This window comes from Crassostrea angulata, chromosome 6 (assembly GCF_025612915.1).
Source record: "Crassostrea angulata isolate pt1a10 chromosome 6, ASM2561291v2, whole genome shotgun sequence".
Taxonomy (NCBI): Eukaryota; Metazoa; Mollusca; class Bivalvia; order Ostreida; family Ostreidae; genus Magallana; species Magallana angulata.
The window spans coordinates 8,643,774-8,668,130 of record NC_069116.1 but is presented as its reverse complement, the minus strand read 5'-3'; the positions used below and the strand labels follow the sequence as shown (position 1 = coordinate 8,668,130).

General features: G+C 30.9%; 1 protein-coding gene and 1 pseudogene across 1 annotated transcript; one reads left to right on the top strand and one right to left on the bottom strand.

Annotated features, from left to right (window-relative positions):
* The first annotated feature begins 4,035 nt into the window (after positions 1-4,035).
* On the top strand, positions 4,036-6,020 carry LOC128189526 (perlucin-like). The gene is made up of 5 exons (XM_052861171.1): positions 4,036-4,146; positions 4,267-4,361; positions 5,254-5,344; positions 5,541-5,763; positions 5,923-6,020. Exons 1-5 carry the CDS (start codon positions 4,107-4,109, stop codon positions 5,966-5,968), a joined length of 495 nt encoding a protein of 164 aa, XP_052717131.1. The 5' UTR covers positions 4,036-4,106; the 3' UTR covers positions 5,969-6,020.
* A 10,402-nt stretch (positions 6,021-16,422) lies between these two features.
* LOC128186549 (soluble guanylate cyclase gcy-35-like) lies at positions 16,423-23,158 on the bottom strand (annotated as a pseudogene).
* Between the last annotated feature and the right edge of the window lie 1,199 nt (positions 23,159-24,357).

Below are 24,357 nucleotides of genomic sequence, written 5' to 3'. Positions count from 1 at the left end.
AATATTCTTCTCAAGAACCGCAAGCTATAAGTTGTGAGATGTAATCATATAAATACATAAATAATGTAGATTTTAAATTATTAAAATGACCCCTACATTAATATTGGCTCCTGTGATGGGCTCAAAGTGTAACATAGAAATATGTTGGCTTTTGTAGTAATGTTTAAAAATCCTTTTCTCAAAAACTATAATGCTACAATTTTTAGATAACTATAGAAGCATCTTCAAATGATGTAGATTATAATTTGTTAAAATTGTTAACATCCCCCCGACCAAAACTACAATGCTACATTTAAGAGATTACTATGCAAGAATCCTTACATTCTTGTAGATTCTAAATTGTTGATAACTTGGCACTTTGACTAATACTTAGGACCCCAGAGGAGTTCAAAGTTTCACAAAGAATTATTTAGTTAAAATGTTGAAAAATCTTATTCTCAAGAATTAAATTGCTACAATTACTAAGGAAGCATTTTTAGAAAGGAGGTAATTTCGATTTTTTTTTAAATTGTGACCCAGAATAAATTAAATCTGGACTGCCAGAGTGGTTCAGTGTTTAACATATAAATATATTATGAAATATATTTGGAAACTATTTGAAACATATCTTTCACACAGGCACTTATGTGGGCATATGCTTCCCCCTTTTTTTAGATACTCCTTTTTACGACTAAGTATCTCTTTTACAATATTAGCTTGGTCAAACATTTCAAAATGGACATTTGGGAAATAAAAAACAATTCTATAAAAGATGCAAAAATCAAAGCTTCCTTTCACATTGAAAAAGAATGTTGTTGATTCCCTCTTTTTTGTAAATAGATCAAATGATATTGATGATTCATTATAAATAAAATTACATTAACTTGTGACTCTTGTGAAGGTGTGTCGATTTTATTGACTCTCAAAATAGTCCGTAATTTTTAGACAGGAATGGAAATCCTTTACTGCATATTTTCAACATAGATTTAATATGAATGTATGCATTATGCAGTAAAGCAGTGCAGTATTTGCCGATATCTTAAATCTTTTTTTTTTACCAAAAGTTCATATAACGGGCATATTTCTCAATTTATTATCAATCTTTGCTGTAAGAAAATAAATGAACTTATGTAGTGCATAGTTAACTTTTAGTAATATAATTTCTTTTTCTATAATTACGTGGGACTCAGAGTTTGTTCAATATGGAGCCAAAATATGTGTTCATGATGTTTTAATGTATGCTTAAAACAACCAAAAATGAGCAGTTACAATGGTTGTAATTTAAATTATGTTAAAAATAATCCTTCATTATAGTTGATTGTGAATGTGCGAGAAAGTGCGAATGAAGGAATATTTAAAACCTTGTTGCATTTATTAGATATGTTTATTGGAGAGTGAAATAAAGAAATATATTGACTCTCGAAAAAAAAAATGATGTTCCTTCGTTATTTAAATCTAAGACAACTGCACTTAGTTTTTTGATGTTAAGTATAGAGAAAACAAAACAGCTATAGAAATGAACACATGTCATTTATTGAAGTAAATGACGAAAAATAAATATATACAACATCAAGGGGGTCAGCATAGACTAGAAAATAACTGACTACTGTGTCTTTGGCAGTACATTATGCAATATGCTGACCCCCAATAGTAAAACATTAAAAAAAATCAAGGTAATGATATATGCCAAACATCAAAAAAGGGTGGAAAATAACAAAATACACGTATAACAGGATACACGCAATAACTAGATACAAAGTATACCAATCCCTGAAAATAGAAATAACGTGAAAATTATAATTATGGCGGAAGAAAGGGGTGGTGGAGGGTTATCCCAAAATATCTTCTCAAAATAAAGCGTGGCGTACTCCTCTAGTAAATAGATCAAGAATGGTCACATGGTATTGAGGAGCCACGCTGATTGGTTTAAATATTATCAAACCTCGATCGTATTAAATAAAGAATCTTGACCCAGAGATAACCCCAGTTAATTACCTAATCATCATATGCCCAAATGGGAGACCTAAGTTGAGGCTAACAAATGTAAACAAATGTAAACAAATATCATATGTGATAAAAACAAGAAGAAAAACACATGTCACATAAAAGCTATTATCATTAGACAAAATAATAACTACTTTTAGATTTACTTTGTAAATCATTGGTAAAAGGAGGCTGCTGGCTCTTGTTATGGGATATCCTTCGTTGTATCTGGACAACATCACAAAACAGTCTGTCAGAATGCATTCTTTGAGGATAAACATGTTGCTGTAATATTTTTGTTTGACATTTTGCTCTACATTTAATCTCAATAAAATACAGTTTAAACTTGGGTGAAAAACAGAACATCACTCACTGCACTTCGTTTGAGGGGAGAGGGCACCTTGGACATTTTCACTAAGCTTGAGCAAAACAAGATCTGCAGAAGAAAAAAATCCAAAAGTTATATTTAAATTGTCTTTGCCTCTTATTATAATTATTCAAGAAAGAACGTGTTTTACATGCTAATTTCAATTTCAGATTCATATTAAGATTGCCTGCTGCAGATGACATAATTTATGTATTAATTTAACAATACTCATTTACGGAACTGAAATAGCGACTCTTATCATCAATGTTTGATTTAGCTTTAAATATGCTAACTTGCTATTTGGACGGTTCATGTAGACAAACAAATAAGATAAATTTTCTTTCATTAAATTTATTTCAATATATGTTGGTTTTATCATTTTTTTTTTGGGGGGGGGGGGGGGGATTAGTTGATTAACAAATACATAAATTGATAACTTGAATTAAATTGTAGATATTTGTTTGTGTATACTTTAAAATGTACTAAGTGTCTTGCAACGGAAGAAAATCTATGATATAAAAAATTCCAACCTGTGCAATTGTAATTTGAATAAATTATGATTAAACCATAATAGATCCCATGGAAAAAGTAAATAAAAAGGATGAGGGTCAAGCATTGTGAAAATATTATAAATTTGATGCAATAACAGTAACCTCTATATACTAAGGTGTCTTATTCCACCTAAAATTAAGAGCTTGTCTTTGTATTTATCGAATCACACCATTCGATGTTAACAATTTCATTGTGAATGATTTGCAAAAAAGTAAACAGTTTCGTTTTTAGAATTGAAAACAATCAAATTTGAAATAAAATTCATCCCATTCATTATGACAACAAGCTTAGTTGTAAACAAAATTACAACAGCAATGCAACCACCTAAAGCCAATATGCTTTTTAAGTTTTATTAATTAGTTTTTATCATTTAAATATAAACCAGTGCGATTTTTGTAACATTGTTTTGTGTTGTAACTTTCCTTATTATTTTTGTCAGTGTCATTTTTTATTCTACTGGAATTGATTTATAACGATAAATCATCTGAGTAGGAAATGTCTCTATTCAATGCGTGTCATTGTAAAATTATCCATTAATAAAAATAATGATAGTAATTCGTTTTTATTTTACGTGCCATCTTTCATAATTTATTAAAAAATTATCGGTTTGCAATCAAAACTGTTCATCAATATTCTGATAACCATATTAGTATTTATCAATATAATGATATAAAATATAATTAATATAAAACCCTAAAAGACGTGTGAATATTCATTGAATACTTTTTAATGTGACATTATTATGTAGTCGTCTCAAACAGTAAATAAAAATATAAACAGGCACTGTCAACCAAGTATTTGATAGAAGGTTTTATCAAATAAATCAATAAACGGTCTGTGAACAAGACACATCAATACTTGAAATACCGGTATCGTTCTAGCATTTATATTTTGATACAACAAGGTGCTCCGCTTGCATCTACAAAGCTATACATCTGATTGACAATATACATTTATTTCACATCGACTTTGCTTGGTATCTGAAACACTTGAATTATTGTGGTACCTGTTTTGATTTTTTCTCATTACTACATGAATTGAAGTTTTCAGCCGTATTCATTGGATCAAAGTTTGAAGCTGCATTTGCTCAGTAATTTAAAGTTTCTTCGATTTCTGACACCAAGTTTCCCTAATCACGAATCAGACACAAGCAATATGCAGATGATTATTTCACAAGCGTCACAAAAATTCCGCTGAGATAAGGAAAAGTTACAAATTCACATTCATGGCGTGTCAACAATTACTGATATTCATCTGTTTAACAGGTATATTTCATAATAATTATTCCCGCTAAAGTTATTCAACTACAAACAATATCTTTTTAGACTAATATGATCACTTAAGAAACGTGATTCACATAATAATGGTTCTAATTTTTTATCGAGGAACTGTGCAGCTGTGTTGTCCTGATGGCTGGAGAAAGGGAAAGAACTCCTGTTACTATATAGGTACATCTTTAAAGACCTGGGTGGAAGCATCTGTAAGGAACTGATTTATTTCATCCCAGCTATCAAAATGTCTAACGACACGAACAATTGCAATTATTTAATTTCTAAGATGGCCAGTCCCTTCTTCGTGGCACAAAAATAAATAACATGGAATAAAAACAAGTAAAACAAAATCGAGCACGACAACTAACACTTCCAAATATAGAAACTATAAAAAAAAAGCAACTAAATTTTGTACATTGCACTTAGAAATTCGTCCTCTCTACATATTTTTGATGACAAATTTTAAGACTCTTATTTGTCATGGGAAGTGAAATATAACAAAAATGTGCATCAATATTATTTTCTCATTGTTCAATTAACGTTTTAAAGCAGTTTTCAAACTCTCTGGGTCTCAGAGTTGTAAGGATGTTTGAAAAATATATCAAGGTATATAAATATTTGTTAAATACATGTATGTGGTTTTTGTTAAAAAATACGAAGCAGAAGTATAATCACATGGTTACGATGGAATTGGAAATTCAAAATATAAACATCGATACTTGTTTTGTTTTTTTTTAAATTGTACGATATTCGACCATAGAATACTTAAATAACAAATGAAAATAACAGTCTGCAAAGACACTTGCATTTTTCCTATTCATGACCTGCAAATTATTATCTGATGATGTGAACGCTATGCAATAATGCATATATATGAATTAGATATTTACGAAAATTTGTTATTGTTTATTATGAAAAAAATACTTCACAAACATTTCTAAGTCTGAATTACATTGCAAACCAATTGACATAGAATCTGAAGCTCTGTAATGAACTGGTTAAATGTACTTGCAAAATCATTTAAAATTTGTCATGATAAGTTAAACTATGTTAAACAAGTAAAACATTTCGTCAATGTTTAAAGTCACGATTTCTTTTCAGGGTATTTGTCAAGCTTTCCACAGCGAACTAGTTGTGATCAATGACGCCGAAGAAAACTCTCTTCTTAAGGAGATAATCACCAATATCAAAGGTAGCGCCATCTTGTTTTTTACTATTGTTATCGCTGATAAGCATGTTTACATTCAAATAAGAACGTGTCAAAGCAAAAACAATGCATTATTTAAAAAGATATTTTTTTAGAAAAAAAAAGTATTCAAAAGACAATTTTTTTTTTCTTTTTCTTTTCGCTGTTTACACCGAGATTCATTTTTTTTTTCTTTGTACAGGTGCATTTTCTACGAACTTTTGGATGGATGGTTCTGATCAAATCACGGAAGGACTATGGGTCTGGGCATCAACGATGGAAACAATAAGGTACACAAACTGGGAACAAGGTGAACCCAACAACTACATTGGAATTGCTGAGGACTGTCTGGAGCTCTATCTGTCTAATTTCAAGTGGAACGATATACGCTGTACACACGCCAACCATTTTATATGCGAAAAAGAGTATGTAAAATTATTTTAACCATTTTATCTCCTTTATGATAAAGATGAACTGTAAATATTGCATGTATTTATATTTAAACTTCAAATCAAAAGTGAATAAAGTTATTTACTTTTATATGTATTATATAAACAAAATTCTGTTAGAATAATTTTTTTCAGACTCTCAACACAAGATCCAGTAGGAGAACTTGTTGGAGGAAGATAAATGGCAGTTAAATTTATTCAGGAAAACAATGCAATAAATTATTTGTGATCTTTGCATTTCCCTGTTATGTGTTTTGTGTCACTTGTGACACTCAGGTCAGTGAGAGATTTATTTATCCTTTTTTAACTATGCAATCATTAATTATTTTTTAAAATTTACTTCTGGCCAATAAGCAGGAATAACTAAATGATTAAAATGGGGAAAAAGCCTTGACCAAAATTGTGAATTTAATTACTCCAAGGGCAAAAGGTTCAGGTCTAAGCGTGTGACTCTCGTGACAATATAGTGAAATACACTACTTCTTTAAGTATGTTCTTTTCAACTTATGTTGTCTTACAAATGTTCATAGTTTCTAACGGTGGCTGCCATAAGTCATTTGCTTGAGGTATTTTTAAAAATTTGTTTCAAAGAATAAGGGTCATGGCCACAAAATTAAAGGTGTTCTTACGAAATAATGAATAATGAATTTAATTCTATATTTTCAAATGAAATGGCAATCATCGAATAATAGTCTTTGTTTAATCTTAAATACTTGAATAATTCCCTTGAAAGAAAGATTGTATCTATAGAAGCTGCACACTTTTGTAAAACAAAAATAGAACCTTGACATTCACTGATTGCAAAAACAATTAACACTAAATAATTGCAAAATAAATATATACAGTCGTGCTCATGATTTGAGTTACATTTTACAGCCTTACCTACACCCAACTCCATACAAAACCATCATATTTTTCAACAAACTGTTTATTACTACCTGAATGAAGTTCTGAAAGTAATTTTGCAATTCATTATAAATAGTATGCTGGTTCAAAAAACAGTGAACTTATCTAAAGTGATAAAATATATCAAAGTAGTGTTAAACACGTACTACCTAAAGTACTTCTTAAACCAATTCAATTCTCATTTTGTTACAACAAATAAAATTCGTCGGAACGAAATTTATTACGTTGGAATGCCTTTTATTTCGTGATCACGACTTTTATATTGTGGGAACTTTTTTTTTCGTGGCCACAATTTTTATTTCGTTGCCATGACGTTTATTTTGTGGAAACAAATTTTATTTCGTTACCACGACTTTTATTTTGTGGCCAAGAATTTAATTAAAAAAAGCTCAAGCATATTTCGTATAGCAGCCACTGCATCACTCTGAATCCTTTACAGGATTGTTTACTTTTATCAAGGAACATATAAGACTTTTGGCCTCTTGCTTTGGGTTTGCTTGGAGGTAGGTTGAACAAAAATCACAGTAAACAAAACTCCCACCAAATTCTTTTGAATTTCTTTTAATGTAAAATAGTTTTGGAAATTTATGTAAGTGAAACAAAAATAACGGATAATGGGATATTTCACTCATTATACACTTTTAATTGGAAACAGATGTATGAACTCAAACTCTCATGTTTATGCGACCTTTCACTTCTCCAAACTTGCTATTTTTGTCATCACAGATAGGTATAATGAATGTTTTTACCTTAGACTGTACTATACATAAGCTCCTGAACTTATTTTGGAGGACACATTTAGTCATCGTATCTGTGAATATTTTGTCATATTTATTGATAAACCTGTACATTTAATAGCGAAATTTACGACGCTTTACGTATATTTATGGATTTGATAGCATAAATAAATCGACATGTCAGTACCAAAATCACGTTTCTTGTTTTGTCTGTCTTAATCTTAAAGCCAAACATTAATTTATTATGTTAATGAATAATGTCAAAATGTATTGTGACAAAAATACTGAGCCCTTCCATGCAAGTGTTTGTATTATACTGTTCGTAATTCTAATTATTTTGACTATGACAATGATAAAATATAAATAATAAAGAATAACAAAACATTATATTAAAAAATCAATCAAAACTTTTTCTAGGCTTTATAAAATTCGAAAATGTTCAGGTACTCTAAGATATCAAATTCACAACATTAATACCTCATACATATGTTTAGGTGGTCAGGTTCTGCAAAATTCGGATGCTGAGGAACTTTCTCAATCTTGGATTTATATCGTCCCGACCATAAAGACCAAAATGTGCTGTGCAGTTACATGTGTTGTACGGTGTCTATCGGAACGTTGACGTGTCGTTACATAATGTTTTGGCCTTCATGGTGAGTCTTCAACACCTCCGGTTGCATTGACCTTTCGGTCAAGTCTTGAAATTCTTGAGTGGTGTCTGTAAAAAGATCTAGCGATCTGTGATAAAAATTATGAATTAGGAAAAGCTCTTTTTATTGTTTAGGACTTAATTTTTAAAGTTTTAAAGTAAATACAGCAAATATTGCGAAAGGAAACCAACCAAATTGTGAACTGTGCGCTGCTTTGACCACGCCGACTGACTTTGAAGGTTCTTGGGCAGACAAACATCGCATTTTTCTTAATTGTTTTTTTTTTTTTTGTTTTTTTTTGTTTTTTACAATCAGTTAAAGATAGGAAATCGATCGAACCAAGTCTTCATGAAAAACGTATCCGATAAACATATCGAACACGCATTCCACGGTTTTTAACAAAAACGGTCATGATCGAGTTATTACTAACTGGATTACAATTCTTTAACATCAACAGTTGAACTTTATAAACAGCAGTCAATAGTGGCAATGATTTAAAAATTGATGTTAAATTTTTGTAATTAAAAAAAAAATAATAAAAGTGGGGCGTTAGAAATTTTGGCCAGTATAGTTAAAACATGAACGTTTTGGGTTTGTTGAAGTTGTCAACCAAATAACTTCAAGAAAAAAACTAACTATAACCAAATAGTAACTGTTGCTGGTTGGTACTCATTATAGCATTGAATAGTGATACATTATACAAGACGTTATGGTTTTCTATTTAAACAAAGCTTTCATTTGTGGTCATGGTTTGTGTAGAAATATACTATTTATCAAACTCAACAAAACTGTTATCATCAATTTGTTTGGAAGATTTCTAGTTAAATACATAATATATATTCTGAACACGTAAGGAGAAAAAAGCCATCCCATTACAAGACACTGACAGAACTGGCTCATTACTTAGTACATGAATACTAAAATAACTAAAACTGTCTCTCGTAAGGAAGAAATATATTCCAGGTTTTCGTGTGCTACTGACAGGTTTATTGGTGTTATGATCTTGTCAAATTTATTTCAATTAAGGCGCTAATAGAGATGGAATATGTCACTGTTGAAAAGAAGAAATTCGTGAAATAAGAGAAATGACAGGCATTTGTGTATATTATCGGTTTTTAAGGTCTTATAGTCTTGGTGACATTATTATCAATGCTTCTAAAATATTGTAATGTTATACAACAAAAATTTAAATTAAATATTGTATTAATAAAGCAGTATTTTAACAAATTCAGAAAAAAGTCTCATTTCTACTATGCACATTCTACTTCAGCCACACTTCGAACAATGGATTTTTGCTGATTCTAGATGATTTGGTATACACCAAGTCTAAGCTTCACGGCTCATTCTCATGTTATTGTTACCATAACCACTTCGATTTCAAAATCATTTCTGCATCTTGAGTTGAAAGAATAAAATCCCGCTGATTTCTATATGAACCAACAAAAGCTACATTAAAGGAATAATTTATAGTAAGCAAACAAATATATTTATACGTATGGAAATCTACTATTTGACGATTTAGTTCGTCATCGTTTGATACAAATTTAAAATTGGTACTATTTTAACGTGATTAATCAATAACATACAATATGTATCTAAACTACAAGGTTTTTTTAAATTTATTTTTATCTCTCTTTTTTCATTACTATTTCTTCCAAGACCTCTTAGATGAAAAACACGTAACCTGTCTGCACCCATTTAGCTCAATCGCTAGACGGCGTTGTGCTTTTTCTGAAAACATTGGCTAAATCTGCCAAGAGTTGTACAGGAGCAAAGTGGATCGTGAGCCCTTGGTTTGCGAAGATAATTGTACTAATGATAGATAGAATCTCACATTGTTTAATTTCCCGTATGAAACGTAATAAATTTTCCTCGTCGTGCAATTCGTTCACTCGCTTCGCTCAGCAACAAATCGTGTTCCTTATTTAACAGGTTCCTAACAAGTTTATTGATTGCATCTGCGGTCGTTGATGACATTTTTGCAGGAAATGGAATACATTATAATTTATTATCTGTTCCCTTTTGCCGTCCTTTTTAATTTTCATCTTGCACATTTGTTGAAGGTGGCCTACATGCTGCTAGATTCTATATAGAATATTATGATTAGTCATAACGAATAGTTTCATCTTTTTTTAAATATTCATTTATATGTTGAAGGGGCATGGGCACGATTTGGGTAAAAAAATATTTTTTTCGATTTTAATGTTTACAATGCGTCAGTTAGACATTAATGATAGGCACCCAAAATTTGAAGGTCGTTTGTTAAGTTTTAAGCGAGTTACAGAGCTTACAATTCTTTGCTATGTAAACAAAGCTTTTGTTTACATTTTGAATCTTTCAGTGAAAATTACAGTTTTAGACCTAAAATGAATGCGTTAAACTTAGGAACTGCTTATTTATGGTTAAAATGAATAAGAAGATATACACACAATCTTGAAAAAGGATTTTTGCCGGTATATTCAACCTATGTAAACAAAAATAGGGCACGAGCCTTGTTTACATGACAAAGAATTGAGAGCCCTGTATCTTGCTTATAACTCTCCGACTGACTCTCAAACTCCATTCGATCATTAGAAATGCATTTCTAAAGCATTGTAAATAACTAAAACAAAAAATTAGAATTTGTGAAAAATTGTGACCATGCTCCTTATATTTTATTATCAAATGCATCTTTGCTTGCAATCCGAGAGGAGCGAGGTAGATCGCTAACATCCAAAGTATTTACGACGTTCACTATTTTTGTAATCTTCACCTCAGAAAGTCTTTTTAAATAATAATTATTGCAATACACAGATGGGGTGTAAAACGATCGTTAGTTATTTTATCCAATAGGTATTTTTTTTTTTAAATGTCTACGATTAAGCCAGATATACCTTGTTTTAATATATTTCTTAAAAAATACCCAATCTTACAAAATCTAGAAATAAAAACGAATAAACTTTTGTTATAGCTTTTTTCTCAACGTTATATTTTTTAACTAATTATTTAATATGATTACGGTTGAATCAATTTGAGTCTGGAAACTTTTATAAATTATTAAGAATACTATATAGCATTTTATAATGCTAAAAAATTTCATGGTGCAAGTCAATGCACCATGTATACAAAATACACGTAAATTTTCTTTGTCCAAAATTGAACCGAAACCAAATAACATATGAACGCTTATAATAAGTTTCGCTGTGACTTTATATATGACAAATTTGACTTGAAGTGAAATGTAGACAAAAACACGTCATCAACAGGCGTCAATTTTTTTTAACGTCGAATTTAACTCGAAATTTTTAATAAATTTCTTTGAGTTACTGACGCCTTTATTTTAAAAACAAAGGCTTTGTTCATCAATTTTTTTTTTAAATATGTACGGCATGTAAGAATGATATTAAGAACAGCAATGAAATTAGAAGCAAATGTATATCATGTAAGTAACATATATCAAATAATATTTTTTTGTTGAAGACAAAATTCTTAGTTTAAATGATGTTAAGAGATAAAATCGCTAGAATATTGTTTGTTTCATTAGGTATGTTTAATTAAGGATAAGACGTTAAACAGCCAAATTTGTCGTTGAATTTTTCAGGACAGGACACTCTGAACCACTTATCTATAACATACACAACGTGTATTTTGCGCATAATTATCAATTAAATTTTTGCAAAACTTTGCACATCACTATATCAAACAATGAAAACATACCACAATGTACGATAACGAAAGAGTTACACGTATGTTTGATGTTGACCTTCTAATAATGATTCACTTGTAATAGCAAGTAAAAGTAATAGGGTGATACAAATGGTGTAGTTAGAAAAAAACCCAGTTATCAGTCTGAAGTTAATAATACCATGTGGACTTCAGGCCGTTACCTAAATGTAGTTTAAGGAAAGAGTTCAGCGGTAAAAAGAGAAAAATAACAGAAAACAAACCATCAAACAATCGTGATCTAATCAGATATCATTTTACAAGGTATACTTTTTGTACAAGACGGAAAGTTTGCAAGTCTTGAAATCATTTTACCGTGCTTAATGCATACTTTTAAAAAGTCTGTTTACAAGAATTTATTTTAATACAAAGGATGAATAAATGAATTATGACAAAGAGGATTAATATTCAAGTATTTGTTAAGGTTCTCGTATGATTCAAGTCGATCATACAAAACTGAAAAACTTCAAACAGTAGTATTTAATGGGCGAATTTTAAAAATCTTACTTTTTACGTCGGTATAGGCGCTTGTCAAGTAAATATTCCTTTAATGTTTGGGGAAAGAGCGGAAACTCTCGTTGTACAAGTTCTCTTGAAATTACTTAATTTACTTCTGTTTTTGTGTATGTACATGTATGTGTGTCTGTGGGTGTGCATGTGTACATTCACTTTCTCCTGGACATTACACATAATGCATTAAATCATTTTTTACAAACATTATTATAATAAAGCTGCATGATGCGAAGCTTTTGATTTTACAGTATCAACTAATTTTATTTTTTGATTTTTAATGGAATATATTGTAATTATAGAAAATACTATCATAAGGAACATTTGATTTTTAATAAGAATATTTTGATAAAGAATATTTTACTATTTTCTAAATATTGTATCTTTATTAATGTGTTGCATGTTAACGTTTTGTTTGAACAAAATGCTCAGAAAGTTACCAATACCTTTTGTCACTATAAAGCCTATTTCGCCGAAAGGAAATATTTTCTAACACTTGATAATCAGGGGCTCGAAACATAGAGCATTGTGGCAACGCACTTTGAAAAAATTACGCACTCTGAAAAAAAATTTCAAAGTGCGTTAAATTTTTGACAAAATCAACGCACTTTGAAATTTTTTTCTCAAAGTGCCTTAAATTTTGGACCATGTTAACCCACTATGAAATTTTTTTTCAAAGTGCGTTATGAAGGTACATCAACATTTTTTTAGTATCGACAATATTAACGCACTTTAAAAAAATATTTCTATATCACAAATTCTGGAACTGAATTTCTAATTTGTTAATAGTATGATTATTTGTTAACGCTCGTTAATCTAAGTAACCGTTTTTAGAACGGGAATTGGGGTGGGAGTAGGGGTTAACCAAAGATACAGGTCAAATACCAGTGCACCATTTAATTGATTACAAGAAGAAGGTCCCCTTCCAAAACGTATGATCTTCAGAAACTTTGGGTAAACATTTAAGATCGGAAAAAGAAATATGTTTTGTATAAGTACATGCAGTGTTATTGAAAAAACAAGCTGGCCAAACAATAATTTCTCCATTGGTATGTTAAAGATTCTATGCGTTTCAACAGTAACCCTCTTTTCATATTTTAATCAAATAAATCAATTCAATAAAAGAATACATGCATTAACATTAACGAACATTAAATTATTATAAACTTTCGAACTGATCCTAAAGATCATATTGTTTTTGATAAACAGAACTAAGGTATCCTTTTGCACATCATATTTGCAATAAGTCAGTTGAAATATATTATACAACGATCTCCATTATGCATTTATATATAAATCATATTAGTTCGGGCATAGCCCGATAAACCAGATAAGAGGTAAACTTGCTGGATATTAAAAAAAAAAAAGGAAAATGCAGTTGCTAAGCGATGAAGTTTATGTCATATTTGGATAATTCAAACCTCCCGATTTTTTTTCCGTGTAAATTGTCGATATTGTCTTAGGAGAAAAGAAAAAATTCTCATCTAGAAACTGTTTATCAAGTTAGCTGAGAATGCAATTAGTTCGCTTTTAAATATATCACATTAAGCTAAACACGGTTAAAACAATCATTTATTGTATATAAAACTATAAACTATTTTCACTAAACCATGAATTTTTTTTTCAAAGTGCGTCAATATCGACGATATCAACGCACTTTGAAAAAAAGATATTTTTTTCAAAGCGCGTTGACTTGGTCCAAAAATTAACGCACTTTGAATTTTTTTTTCAAACTGCGTAATTTTTCAAAGTGCGTTGTAACAGAGCATGCTTAGATTTTGACTTCTAAAGAGTCATAAGTAGGACTTAGACGGATGTAGATACACTAGATAATACTTGGCGCAAGCGCGGGAATTAACACTTAATACATTAATATGATAAAATGCTTAAGATGTTGAATCATATTTTTTTGTTCATTTTTGTATATACTTTATCCGATATTTTCCTTAACTTATTCTTTAAAATTGAAAAAAAAACTGCATTATTGGATTTTTAGATGAGCGGGCAGAGTTTAAAAAAAAAAACTAAACTGAAATGGATAATATATACATGTACGTGGCCTTAATTCTGTTTGTTGCAGGTGACTGAAAAATATGAACTTTTTTATAGTATTTCAAACCAGGGAAAGGGTATTTAGTGTATCTATCTCCACATTTGGTTCTTTAGGTCAATTTTCATTATAATTTCTATTACTGTCCCAAAGAATTTCAGATAAAACACTTTCCCGATTTATGCATACACCATTTATCCGCTTCGACGTAGAATACAATATCTGTTCAAAATTCATCGATGTTCAAAAATTAATGTCTAAGGTATACAACCAATCTGTCGTGGTGTGAAAATGTATGAAATTAAAACACACAAGGTTTTGCATATTTATTTGAATATTTTAAACCAAAGTTGTCCGATTCAAAGTATCTACCCGATGGTTAACTCACCCTACACTTTCCGCCATGATGTCAATTAGTGAACCCGTTTCTAGGCACCCTGCTCTGGAAAGATCTTTCCATCAATACTAAAATCGCATTAATTGTTCCATTTTATTTATTTTACTTTTTGCGTTAATCGAAGTCCGATCTGAGGTATCTGCCCGCGATGCATAATTGTTTCGTTAATTAGTCAGTCTGCATTCTTGGTTACCCTGTTCTGGAATGTTCTATCCCAGTCTCTCACTAGATATCGTGCTTCGCAAGCGAATGGGTATGAAAAACTAAAATTGCCCACTGAAAAAAACGAATTGATTCATTTTATTCATTCAACATTTTTCAAATATTAATTGTATGTTTTCTCCAAATAGGCTCACAGTAAATATATTCACTCTTTACGTAACAATTCAATATTATTTTATTGCAAATATTTATTTTGATCGAAACTACCCCTAACTTGCATCCGTAAACGCGTGTCCACCACCTTAATATCATTTTTGCTATTTCGGGCTTGTTTATTGAAAATAAAAGTAGGTTTTTGATTGATCTCACAATAATAACTTATCAGTGAAAATTCAATTATACCTTACGGACATCATCTGACACGTGTTGAAAAAACTAAAGGTGTAAGTAGTTACTCTGGTGCGTTTATTTGTTTATTTGCAAAATGTCTTAATTTATTAGTATAGAAGTGCTTGATATCTTAAATATTAGATAGGGTAGATGTGACTGGTGAGGTAAGATGTAGAAGAATCGATAGAAAAGAAATCCACTATATAAGTATATCAAGTTCCAACAGCATCACCATATTATGCCACAGGCATTCTTTGAGAACAACTAAAACACTGAGAATAGTAGTCAAAAGAAAAAAGTAACAACAATAAATTGAATATATTGCCTAAGATCCATAATTGCTTTGAGCTTTTTAAAGATTTAAGGCATATAAATACATGTATGCATACTCATGCCACCTTGAATTTTGCGTCAGTACATTTCATTTACATCTACCCCATTTTGTATCTATAAATAAACAAGATATTAACCTTAAATAATGATTTCGTTACCAATACATTCAAACTCGACAAAAGAAATGAAGAAAATCCGTCTTCACAAGACGTTGCTAAGTTTGCGTTATTTTACAGTATAAGACATACTTGAGCAGGACTTTGTGGGTCCTAAGATTCCGCCTAAGTCATACTTATGACCCTACTCAGGTCACAATCTTGGCATGCATTATGTTACGAGCCCCTACTAACGCAATATTTTCTACGGAAACAGTTTATCTTATTAGAAATGTATTTTTACATGAAATACGATTATCATATAGGCAATAATAGTCTTGTTGGATCTGAGAAATGACTACATGTAAAATGATTAAAGCTATTTGTCAAATACATGTACAATCAATTTTTTATTAGGAATTATAATTTTCTAATGGATATTACATTTTAAAGGTAAATTACTCACTGATTAGGTGAAACACACCAAATAAAAAGATGATGTATGCTGCAAATTTTGAAACACGCTTCCATCTTAAATTTGTAAAACATAATGTACTAAAGAGGTATAAATGTTTGATACATGTATGAGTACAAAAGTGCAGGGCAAGTGAAATTTAAAGTAGAGAATTTGAATATATATATAAATTACACACTAATTAACTTCTTTGTATAGAAATTAAATCTGTAAGTAAATCTTAACTTGTGCTATTTTATTAAAGAGAAAAAAAACCGATTTGTTTCCAGTAATCTTTAATTAGAGTTCGCTTTGCTATCATAACAATCTACTGAAATAAGTATCAAATTGTTATCAATGGGAATTCCTAAAAATACAATAGATGTAATCTAGTCTAAAACGAGAATGCTTTTAAAACATAATTCAGACAACATCTTGTTTAGGAAAAAAACCGAATACTTTAAATATTTGTGCTAGATTATAGAACAGAACGTGGACGATTCCATGCTCTGTGGTTTGTCCCTGTGAGTGTTGATTAGAGGCAACGAATCCCTATTTAATTGGGTACGTTGAGGCGTTGTCTCATGGTCGTTTGCGAAGCACTTGTTACGACCCGGATCAAAGTCGTTCGATACTCCATTCAGAAAGTAAGTGTCCATAATTCCTTTCCCCTTTATATCAATGCCTTCTCGTCTCTCGAGGATGTAACCAACACTTCGAATTTGACTGTGCAGAAATTGCAAACAAATATGTAAAAAATCAATTACTTTCATTTGATGCATTATTGCTTCATTTTTTTTATTTTTAGCATTTAATTTTATATATATATGGACTGATTTATCAAAAGTACCACTCTTTTTGTGCTTTGTGCTATATAAGTTAAATCCAAATAATATATTTTATGTACAACGTTAAAAAAGTTTATCTTACTGGTATGTTGTATCGCTGATATGAACCCGATCCGGAAGTCCATGACTTTCCATGCGCGAAGCTGTGTTTACGGTGTCACCAAAGAGACAGTATCTTGGCATCTTTGTGCCGACCACCCCCGACACCACCGGCCCAGTATGAATGCCCACTCGAATCTGATTGGGTATAAGATAATATGTCAGATATATTTAAGAACTACTCTACTGAAAACACCAAACACCAATTGGTTGATTCGGTATTCATTTAGATTCAACAAAAAGGTGGTGAGTTTGTTTGACAGATGGACAGAGAGACGGACAGAACAGATTGCAGAGAACAATTGATCAGTAACTTGATATAATCGGTTCAAGTAGGCTAGATAAAGCTATAAAGATAATACACTTTGATTCAATCAATTTACTTGAATACATTTCTGTGACACAGGATTGATCACGTGATTTGTCTCCTGCATCATATCGAGGCCCATATTTCACATCCTGATGGCATGGTCATCTCTAGCTTCCGGAACTCCTGATACAACCATGTAGTCATCACCAATTGTTTCTACCTACAAGTAATGAATGACATACAAAGTGAATGAACTTATTGCAAACCAGTGTATGCAAAGCAGCAATATCAGAATCTTTGCTTTTCAGTTCAATTAATATGTTTAATTTGAATTCAATTTATGCTTTGCTAAATAGAAAATACGTAAAATTCATATTTAATGTAGGTTAAAAACTGAAAAATTATTATTTCATTAATGAGATCATCTGCATCGTACGACTTGTTGGCCCATTTGCGAAACTTACTTTATAATGTTGTGTTTTGTTGTGAGCTGATCAAACCGTTGAAACAAATCATTCAGAAGTTTGACTATGTCCATAGGATGACACAGTGCTGCAATGTTTGTGAACGTAACTATATCGCTAAAAAGGATGGTCACATTTCCGTGTTTCTCCAGAAAAAAGCAATGATTGTCAATTTGAAATGGTTCTTCGCTAAGTCGTTTATCAAACGTATAAAATGTTGATTCCGATTTTTTACAATAGCTTTGTTTGATAAGGTGATGACATGGATACTGATGATTCGTAACATATTAACATTATTGACATACATATGTTTACAAACTACTTTAAAATAGTCCACTTTTTTATCGATAACAACCCTTAAACATCAAAATGAAGGCAATTTTGTCCTAGAAAAAAGCTTCAAACAACTAGTATTACCTGCTTCCACCGTCCGACCCTCTCTCAGCTGATTGGCTGCTTTCACCGGAAGCATCTGATACAGCAACATGTCTGTCTTCTTCTTCTCCTGGTCGAGAGCCGCCGCTAGTTTCCTCATGTCAGTTGTGGTTTGGTCCAGCTTCTTGCTGTGTTCAATGCAATTATAATTTTTTTAAATTTAAAACACAACTTCTTTTGTTTGTGTGTATCTTTAATATTTATGAGTTGTATGCTTTACAGAGAATACCTAACCATAAGCCGTGATACAAAACATGAAGACAACTTTGATTTTAATAAAAGATATATATTAGACACGCCCCTACCTCATTTCTACATCAGCTCGTCGTTGTTCGTTCATTAAAATAATTTCTATGGTCAGTTTGTCCTGTGGAATATTTGTAAGGTAAGTATTGGAGGAAATAAAATCCCCGAGACCGTCAAAATGAGGTGTACCAATAAACATGATCTCTTCCTTGTTCTTTAAAGGAACCATGTGACCTACATTGAAATTGTTAATTATCAGGAAACGCTATTTTTTTTTTTATCACGAAAGAAAAAACCACATACAAGTGATATAAGACATATCAATCCAGTGATATAAGACATATCAATCCATTTCTTATATATATATATATATATCCTGAAGATTTTAATGAAACCGGTAGAGTTTTGAATCGGCTTTCTGTTATTTTTTATTATATATATATATATATATATATATATTATTCTTGTTCTTATATTCTTATTCATACATGTACATTTGCATATGCACAAACATAATTCACATACATAACAAAGTGTGTTTGTTTAAATCAGAATTTACCAGCATTTGGTTTTAATTTAATTCATCCATGGGAAGGAGGGAAGGAATAGGGAGGAAATCAAAATAACGCAGGGTAAGGGGGCATGAAATAAGTATATGAACGACGACATTCTGACTATAGTTCATATTTTGCAGGAAATGACGTTTAAGGGTGTTGTTTAATAAGGGTTTGAGTTCTCAAATTCGGATTGTTATAAAGTTCAATGTAATAAGTAAAATTTGTTCTAAACGAAAAAAGTATTTAGAAATGAATTATTGTTGCCAATAAATTCAATATTTTTACTTTATCATGGAATTAGGCTCAAACAAAAATAGACTTTAACCAAACAGAGGAAATTCAGAGTAAATTTTGCAGATTTTGTTTTCCGCTAAAACATTTTCGGCAGTACTCTAATATTATAAGTTAAGATTTTATATTTTAGTCTATGTAATTTTGCATATTTTCTGATGGTTTTACCTCACTTATTCATTAAAATAATTGTATGACACGATTTGCAAAAATATTGAAAAACGCTTAAAAACGATAAAAGACACCATATCTTAAAATTTTGATCATTGACCACATAAAAAGTTTTACGCCAACGGAATAAAGACAATATAGGTAGTTTAATACTATATAGGATTTTGTTTTATCATCATTCAATTTTTTGTAAAATTGGATCAAAAATGCGTAGGAAAACTGAAAGAGGAAATTCGGACTGGAATATTTTTTAAAAATGTTGTTTAAATCTTATTGCTTTGTACCTACTTAGTGCCATTACCGTTCATATACTGTATTTAATTTTTTAGATGTGTTTTATTACTTGTAATATCTTTACAAAGTCGAAAATTTCAGTCGTAGTGTAAAATTTCATGGGATTTTTCTTGATTTTTCAAAAAATATTCAATGGTTATTGACCTACTTTTTGAAAGTGGGAAATAACACTACAATCAATGGTCTTTAACATACAATAGATGGTTTTTCATTATCATCAGTGGATTTTTTTTCCATCTGATTCAACGTCATCCTTAAGTTATTTTAGTCCAAACGAAATATACATGTATATAAATTCTGGTTGAAACATGAATATTGGACGTAACCAAATTGAATATGCATATATCGTATTTATGTGTTACTAATGTCAATAAATTCTGATTTGTTGTCATTTTGATACAAAATAACATTTGTTAAATTACAAATTACTTTTAAATTTTATAGATATTACGCAATTTTACATAGCATATTACAAACTTTACAAACTGAGTTTTAGAAGATTAGAAAATTTCCTAAATAAACTCACCTCTGAGAGCAGGACAATCTGATTTCTGAGATGATCCATTGATAACTTTTATTTTTGGTTGCAAGAAAAAATACATATATGAGCTATTACAGCTCATAATGGCGTCATAATGAAATCTTATCTCCGGTTCTTTTATCTCAAAAATTTCATTTATTTTTGTTCGCTCTTGTTGAATTTTCATTGCATAGTGTTCTCAAATGCAAGCCTGCACTTTTAATGCACATATTTTTGTCAAAAACAACATTGAATGGTAAAGCTGTATTCAAACTGATTTCTGAAACCGTAATCATACAATCGTGCCGCGCATGTGCCTGTCGTTGAACGTTGTTTTCCACATGATTTATCATTGACTGGTTCTCTCCAGTAAATGCAGCTTCATTCTGATCTTCGAGAAATTTTACTTCTGTTATGACATGTTCACAATATTTCCATTCAAATATTTTTCCAGATTTTTTAGAGACAACCGACATCTTAATCTCAGTTTCAAAAATATGTCGTGCTGTTTCTGTTAAAATTCCTGGGAAGGAAGTTTAAAAGTAAAATTAGTATTCTTGATAAAATTTATATCTTTAGTAGTTCACATAAAAGCGAAATAGACAAGTAATTTAACCAAATGTCAAGATTACATTTGATTTACGATTTTTTGTTGCAAATCGTGTGTTGTTTATATTAACCTACATATAATAAAACACAAGAAAAAAGGAAACAATAAATAATTTCCATATTTAATTTTTCGCCTATCTGTAAGGTTAGCGTTTCTCTATTTTTTTTAATTTTACCTATGGCTATATGGTACATAGCCGGACGCACTGTAAACACGTGAACAAGCAACTTTCCAGCCTTCTTTTCACATCTAAAATATAAGGTGATTCCTAATCAATTGTTATCATTCATTTCTACCATAAACAGTGTTTTTATCCAACATATAACGCTCGACGGACGACGCACCTGTGAAATTAGTGCAATTGAAATAGTTTTAAGGGATAATTTCCAAGGTAATTTCATTGACACATTATCATCTTTCACTCGGAAAAATTCACAGGAACAAAAACATATTCCTTACGAAGATTTATAATGGGGAATGTTCACATCTTTTCTCCATTCGGAATACATCGCGCAATTTTTCAACGTTATCATCCGGGCTTGTTGCAATGCAAAATCCCCGTAGATATCACATTTTTTAGCATTGTATTGAAACCTGATAAGCTAACAGGGGCGTTTCGACTGGGAAATCGTGGAAATTTTTTCATACTTCTGAATGTACATCGTTTGAACCATGAGGCATTCATAAATATCAAACAATTAAGCAAAATCTGAATTCAGGATATCTTGGGACAGACTATAGTATAGAACAAGCATAAGAGAGCTTTATAAAACCAATCTTTAAACCAAAAATTAAAACTAATTGAATATGATTCATCATCAGTTTTTGTTTCTGTCTAAAGAAAAAATTAATTCGATTTTCAAAACTCTCTCTATCTCTCTCTCTCTCTCTTTGACGTGTAGCTTACGGTTTTTGTACAAATCATATTATTGCAGACAATAAGGTATACCGGAAATGAGGCGGTCTCATCCCTTTGTAGGTTAATGCCAGAAAGGAGTGTAAGTGGTCTAGATTTTGAACAAAACTGTAGAAATCCCTTCCGAGAGTACGTAACAATCTGTCATATCCTAGTTTAGAAGCGTAAATGAAAAAGTAGTTTCCAAATGACTTCCAGGCATTATCCATAGTTAGTCCTGATCAAACAAACAAAATAATTGCTGAATCAAATAGTTCTTTCACCTATCTGGTGAATGTAAGATTGCAAAACATGTTGATTTGTTCTCACCTGTGATTTTGGAAATGGCGACAACCAAGTCATTTGTTCTTTTGTCGGCATAGTAATGAAATAACATGAAATCGTTGTCCTTATCAAAAGAACCTTCCTTGCTAAAGGGTATATAGTAAGTAAGTAGATATATTAAATGACATAGGCAGACATCCGGAAATATTTTTTCCTTAGAAAGTCTTTAATGATATTAGTTGTTAAACGCTAACTTTGCCTTTTTGCTAACTGCGCCTTTTTCAAACTAATTAGAATTTTTTGTTTAAAAAAACAAAATACCCATCAAAACACTGTTTGATTCCATTATCCTATAGATATAATAAAAATACCCATGTCTTAAATGGCACAGCATTAACATTTATTTTTCTATCAATAGATGAAATCCCTTAAAGTGTAACAACAATGCTTACAGAATAGCCATCAGGATGTCTTCACCAAACCGCTCCAAAATCATTTCTCGGAAACACAGATGAATGTGGCCATGCTTTAAATTATCACACACAAAAATATAATTAATATATATTATTTAACTGAGGCTAATACATATTTCCGACCGACATAGATAAAATTCATTTAAAGCTATACAAGCTATAATATGCGGCAATTTTGAATGACGGGGAAAATGCACGTGTTTGATTACTTATAAAAGTTAACCTTTTATTGTTCATTGTAAAGCTAAAAATGATCACGTAACAAAGATATAAAATTTTAAACATTTTTTTTTTCCTGCGAGGAAAGTAATGCCTTCTCATTAATTTAACACGTGATCTCGACAGCTAATTTTAGACTATCATGAAAAATGATGGAGGGTCAACAGCTGCATAATTGTTATATATAAATATTGATGCAAATTACATGTAAAGCATGTATTGTATTCCTTTTGTTTTTCCATCTTACATCAGAAATTTCTATTTTCATTGTCTAACAAAAAACCATCAGAGTCAAATACTTAAATTTTATTTAGATAATATTTCATTAATTCTGTTCACCAATGTGTGCGATATAAATTGCAATGTAAACTACTTGATCGGTACATGTATATTATTGTATTTATCACTTATTATCACTCAGTGATACACATGCCAGCTTAATCTAGGAAGCGATCGACCAAACAAGGCGAAGTGTAAAAGGATGCCAAGTCTTCGAAAAGTTAAAGCTCTATCAAGTGAGAATAGTGCACAAAATAGTAGATACGCTCTTGTCAAAAATAGAACGAGCCAAAGAAGCCGCTAAACCAGGAACCCGACACCTTCGAGGCTCTCAGGATCAACTCACGCCTACAGCATGGAGTCTTTACAGACGTTCACAGTTAAAAGTTGGCGCTACAGGACTTGGTATGGACATTAATTGGGGGAAGGGGGTCGTTTTCTGTTTGCAAATGATTGTTAATCTTTTGGGTTTAGGCTCTGATGTTTAGAAGCAATGCATTAGGGGTTTCTTGATTTAAGAGCGATTGCAGACTAGTCGACCAGCAGCTGAGATATGTAATGGACTCTAAAGGCGGGCCCTTATCAATTCGAAATTAGAAATCGGCAGGGTTTTACAAAGACTTAAAAGTGTTATTTAACTAGATTAGTTACCTGAAAGACAGCACTTAAACATTATATAAAAAATTCACGCTTGCCAGGACTGAATAATATACATGTCAAAATACTTCGAAAAGGTCCTATAAAAACCAAAATATGTTAAAGATGTGCACATGTACATCCAATTAGCTTCCAGTAGACATTTGGTATATCTTGGTTTAATTTCGCAGTGCATTTGTTGATTATTTAATCTTAAGTTAACGTACCATTGTTACGTCATAAACACTCACTCAGAAAACTGTTCGTGCGGATAGATCTAAATATCTGAAATATAAATAAGATTTTTACATGTGCTGACCAGAAAGTCGTTTACTGCATCAAATGAAATATATTCAAACACTCAGAAAACTATCCGTAGTTTGAGTTTAAGATACCTGATAGATAAATTAGCTTTTTACATCCGATCATTAAAAAGTTTTCCTACTGCATCAAATGAAAATACCGCTAAGCGTTCGATCTAGTACAAAAATTAAAAAACACCAAAGAATAACTACAAAATAATTGTTCACATAATACTACAACTTTAAGTAG

What these genes read in the sequence shown, in the direction of transcription:
- LOC128189526 (XM_052861171.1), top strand. Translation starts at nt 4,107, where the DNA reads ATGGCGTGTCAACAATTACTGATATTCATCTGTTTAACAG. An exon ending in GATATTCATCTGTTTAACAG is followed by an intron (nt 4,147 to 4,266) that starts GTATATTTCATA and finishes TTTTTTATCGAG; the next exon opens with GAACTGTGCAGCTGTGTTGT. An exon ending in AGACCTGGGTGGAAGCATCT is followed by an intron (nt 4,362 to 5,253) that starts GTAAGGAACTGA and finishes ATTTCTTTTCAG; the next exon opens with GGTATTTGTCAAGCTTTCCA.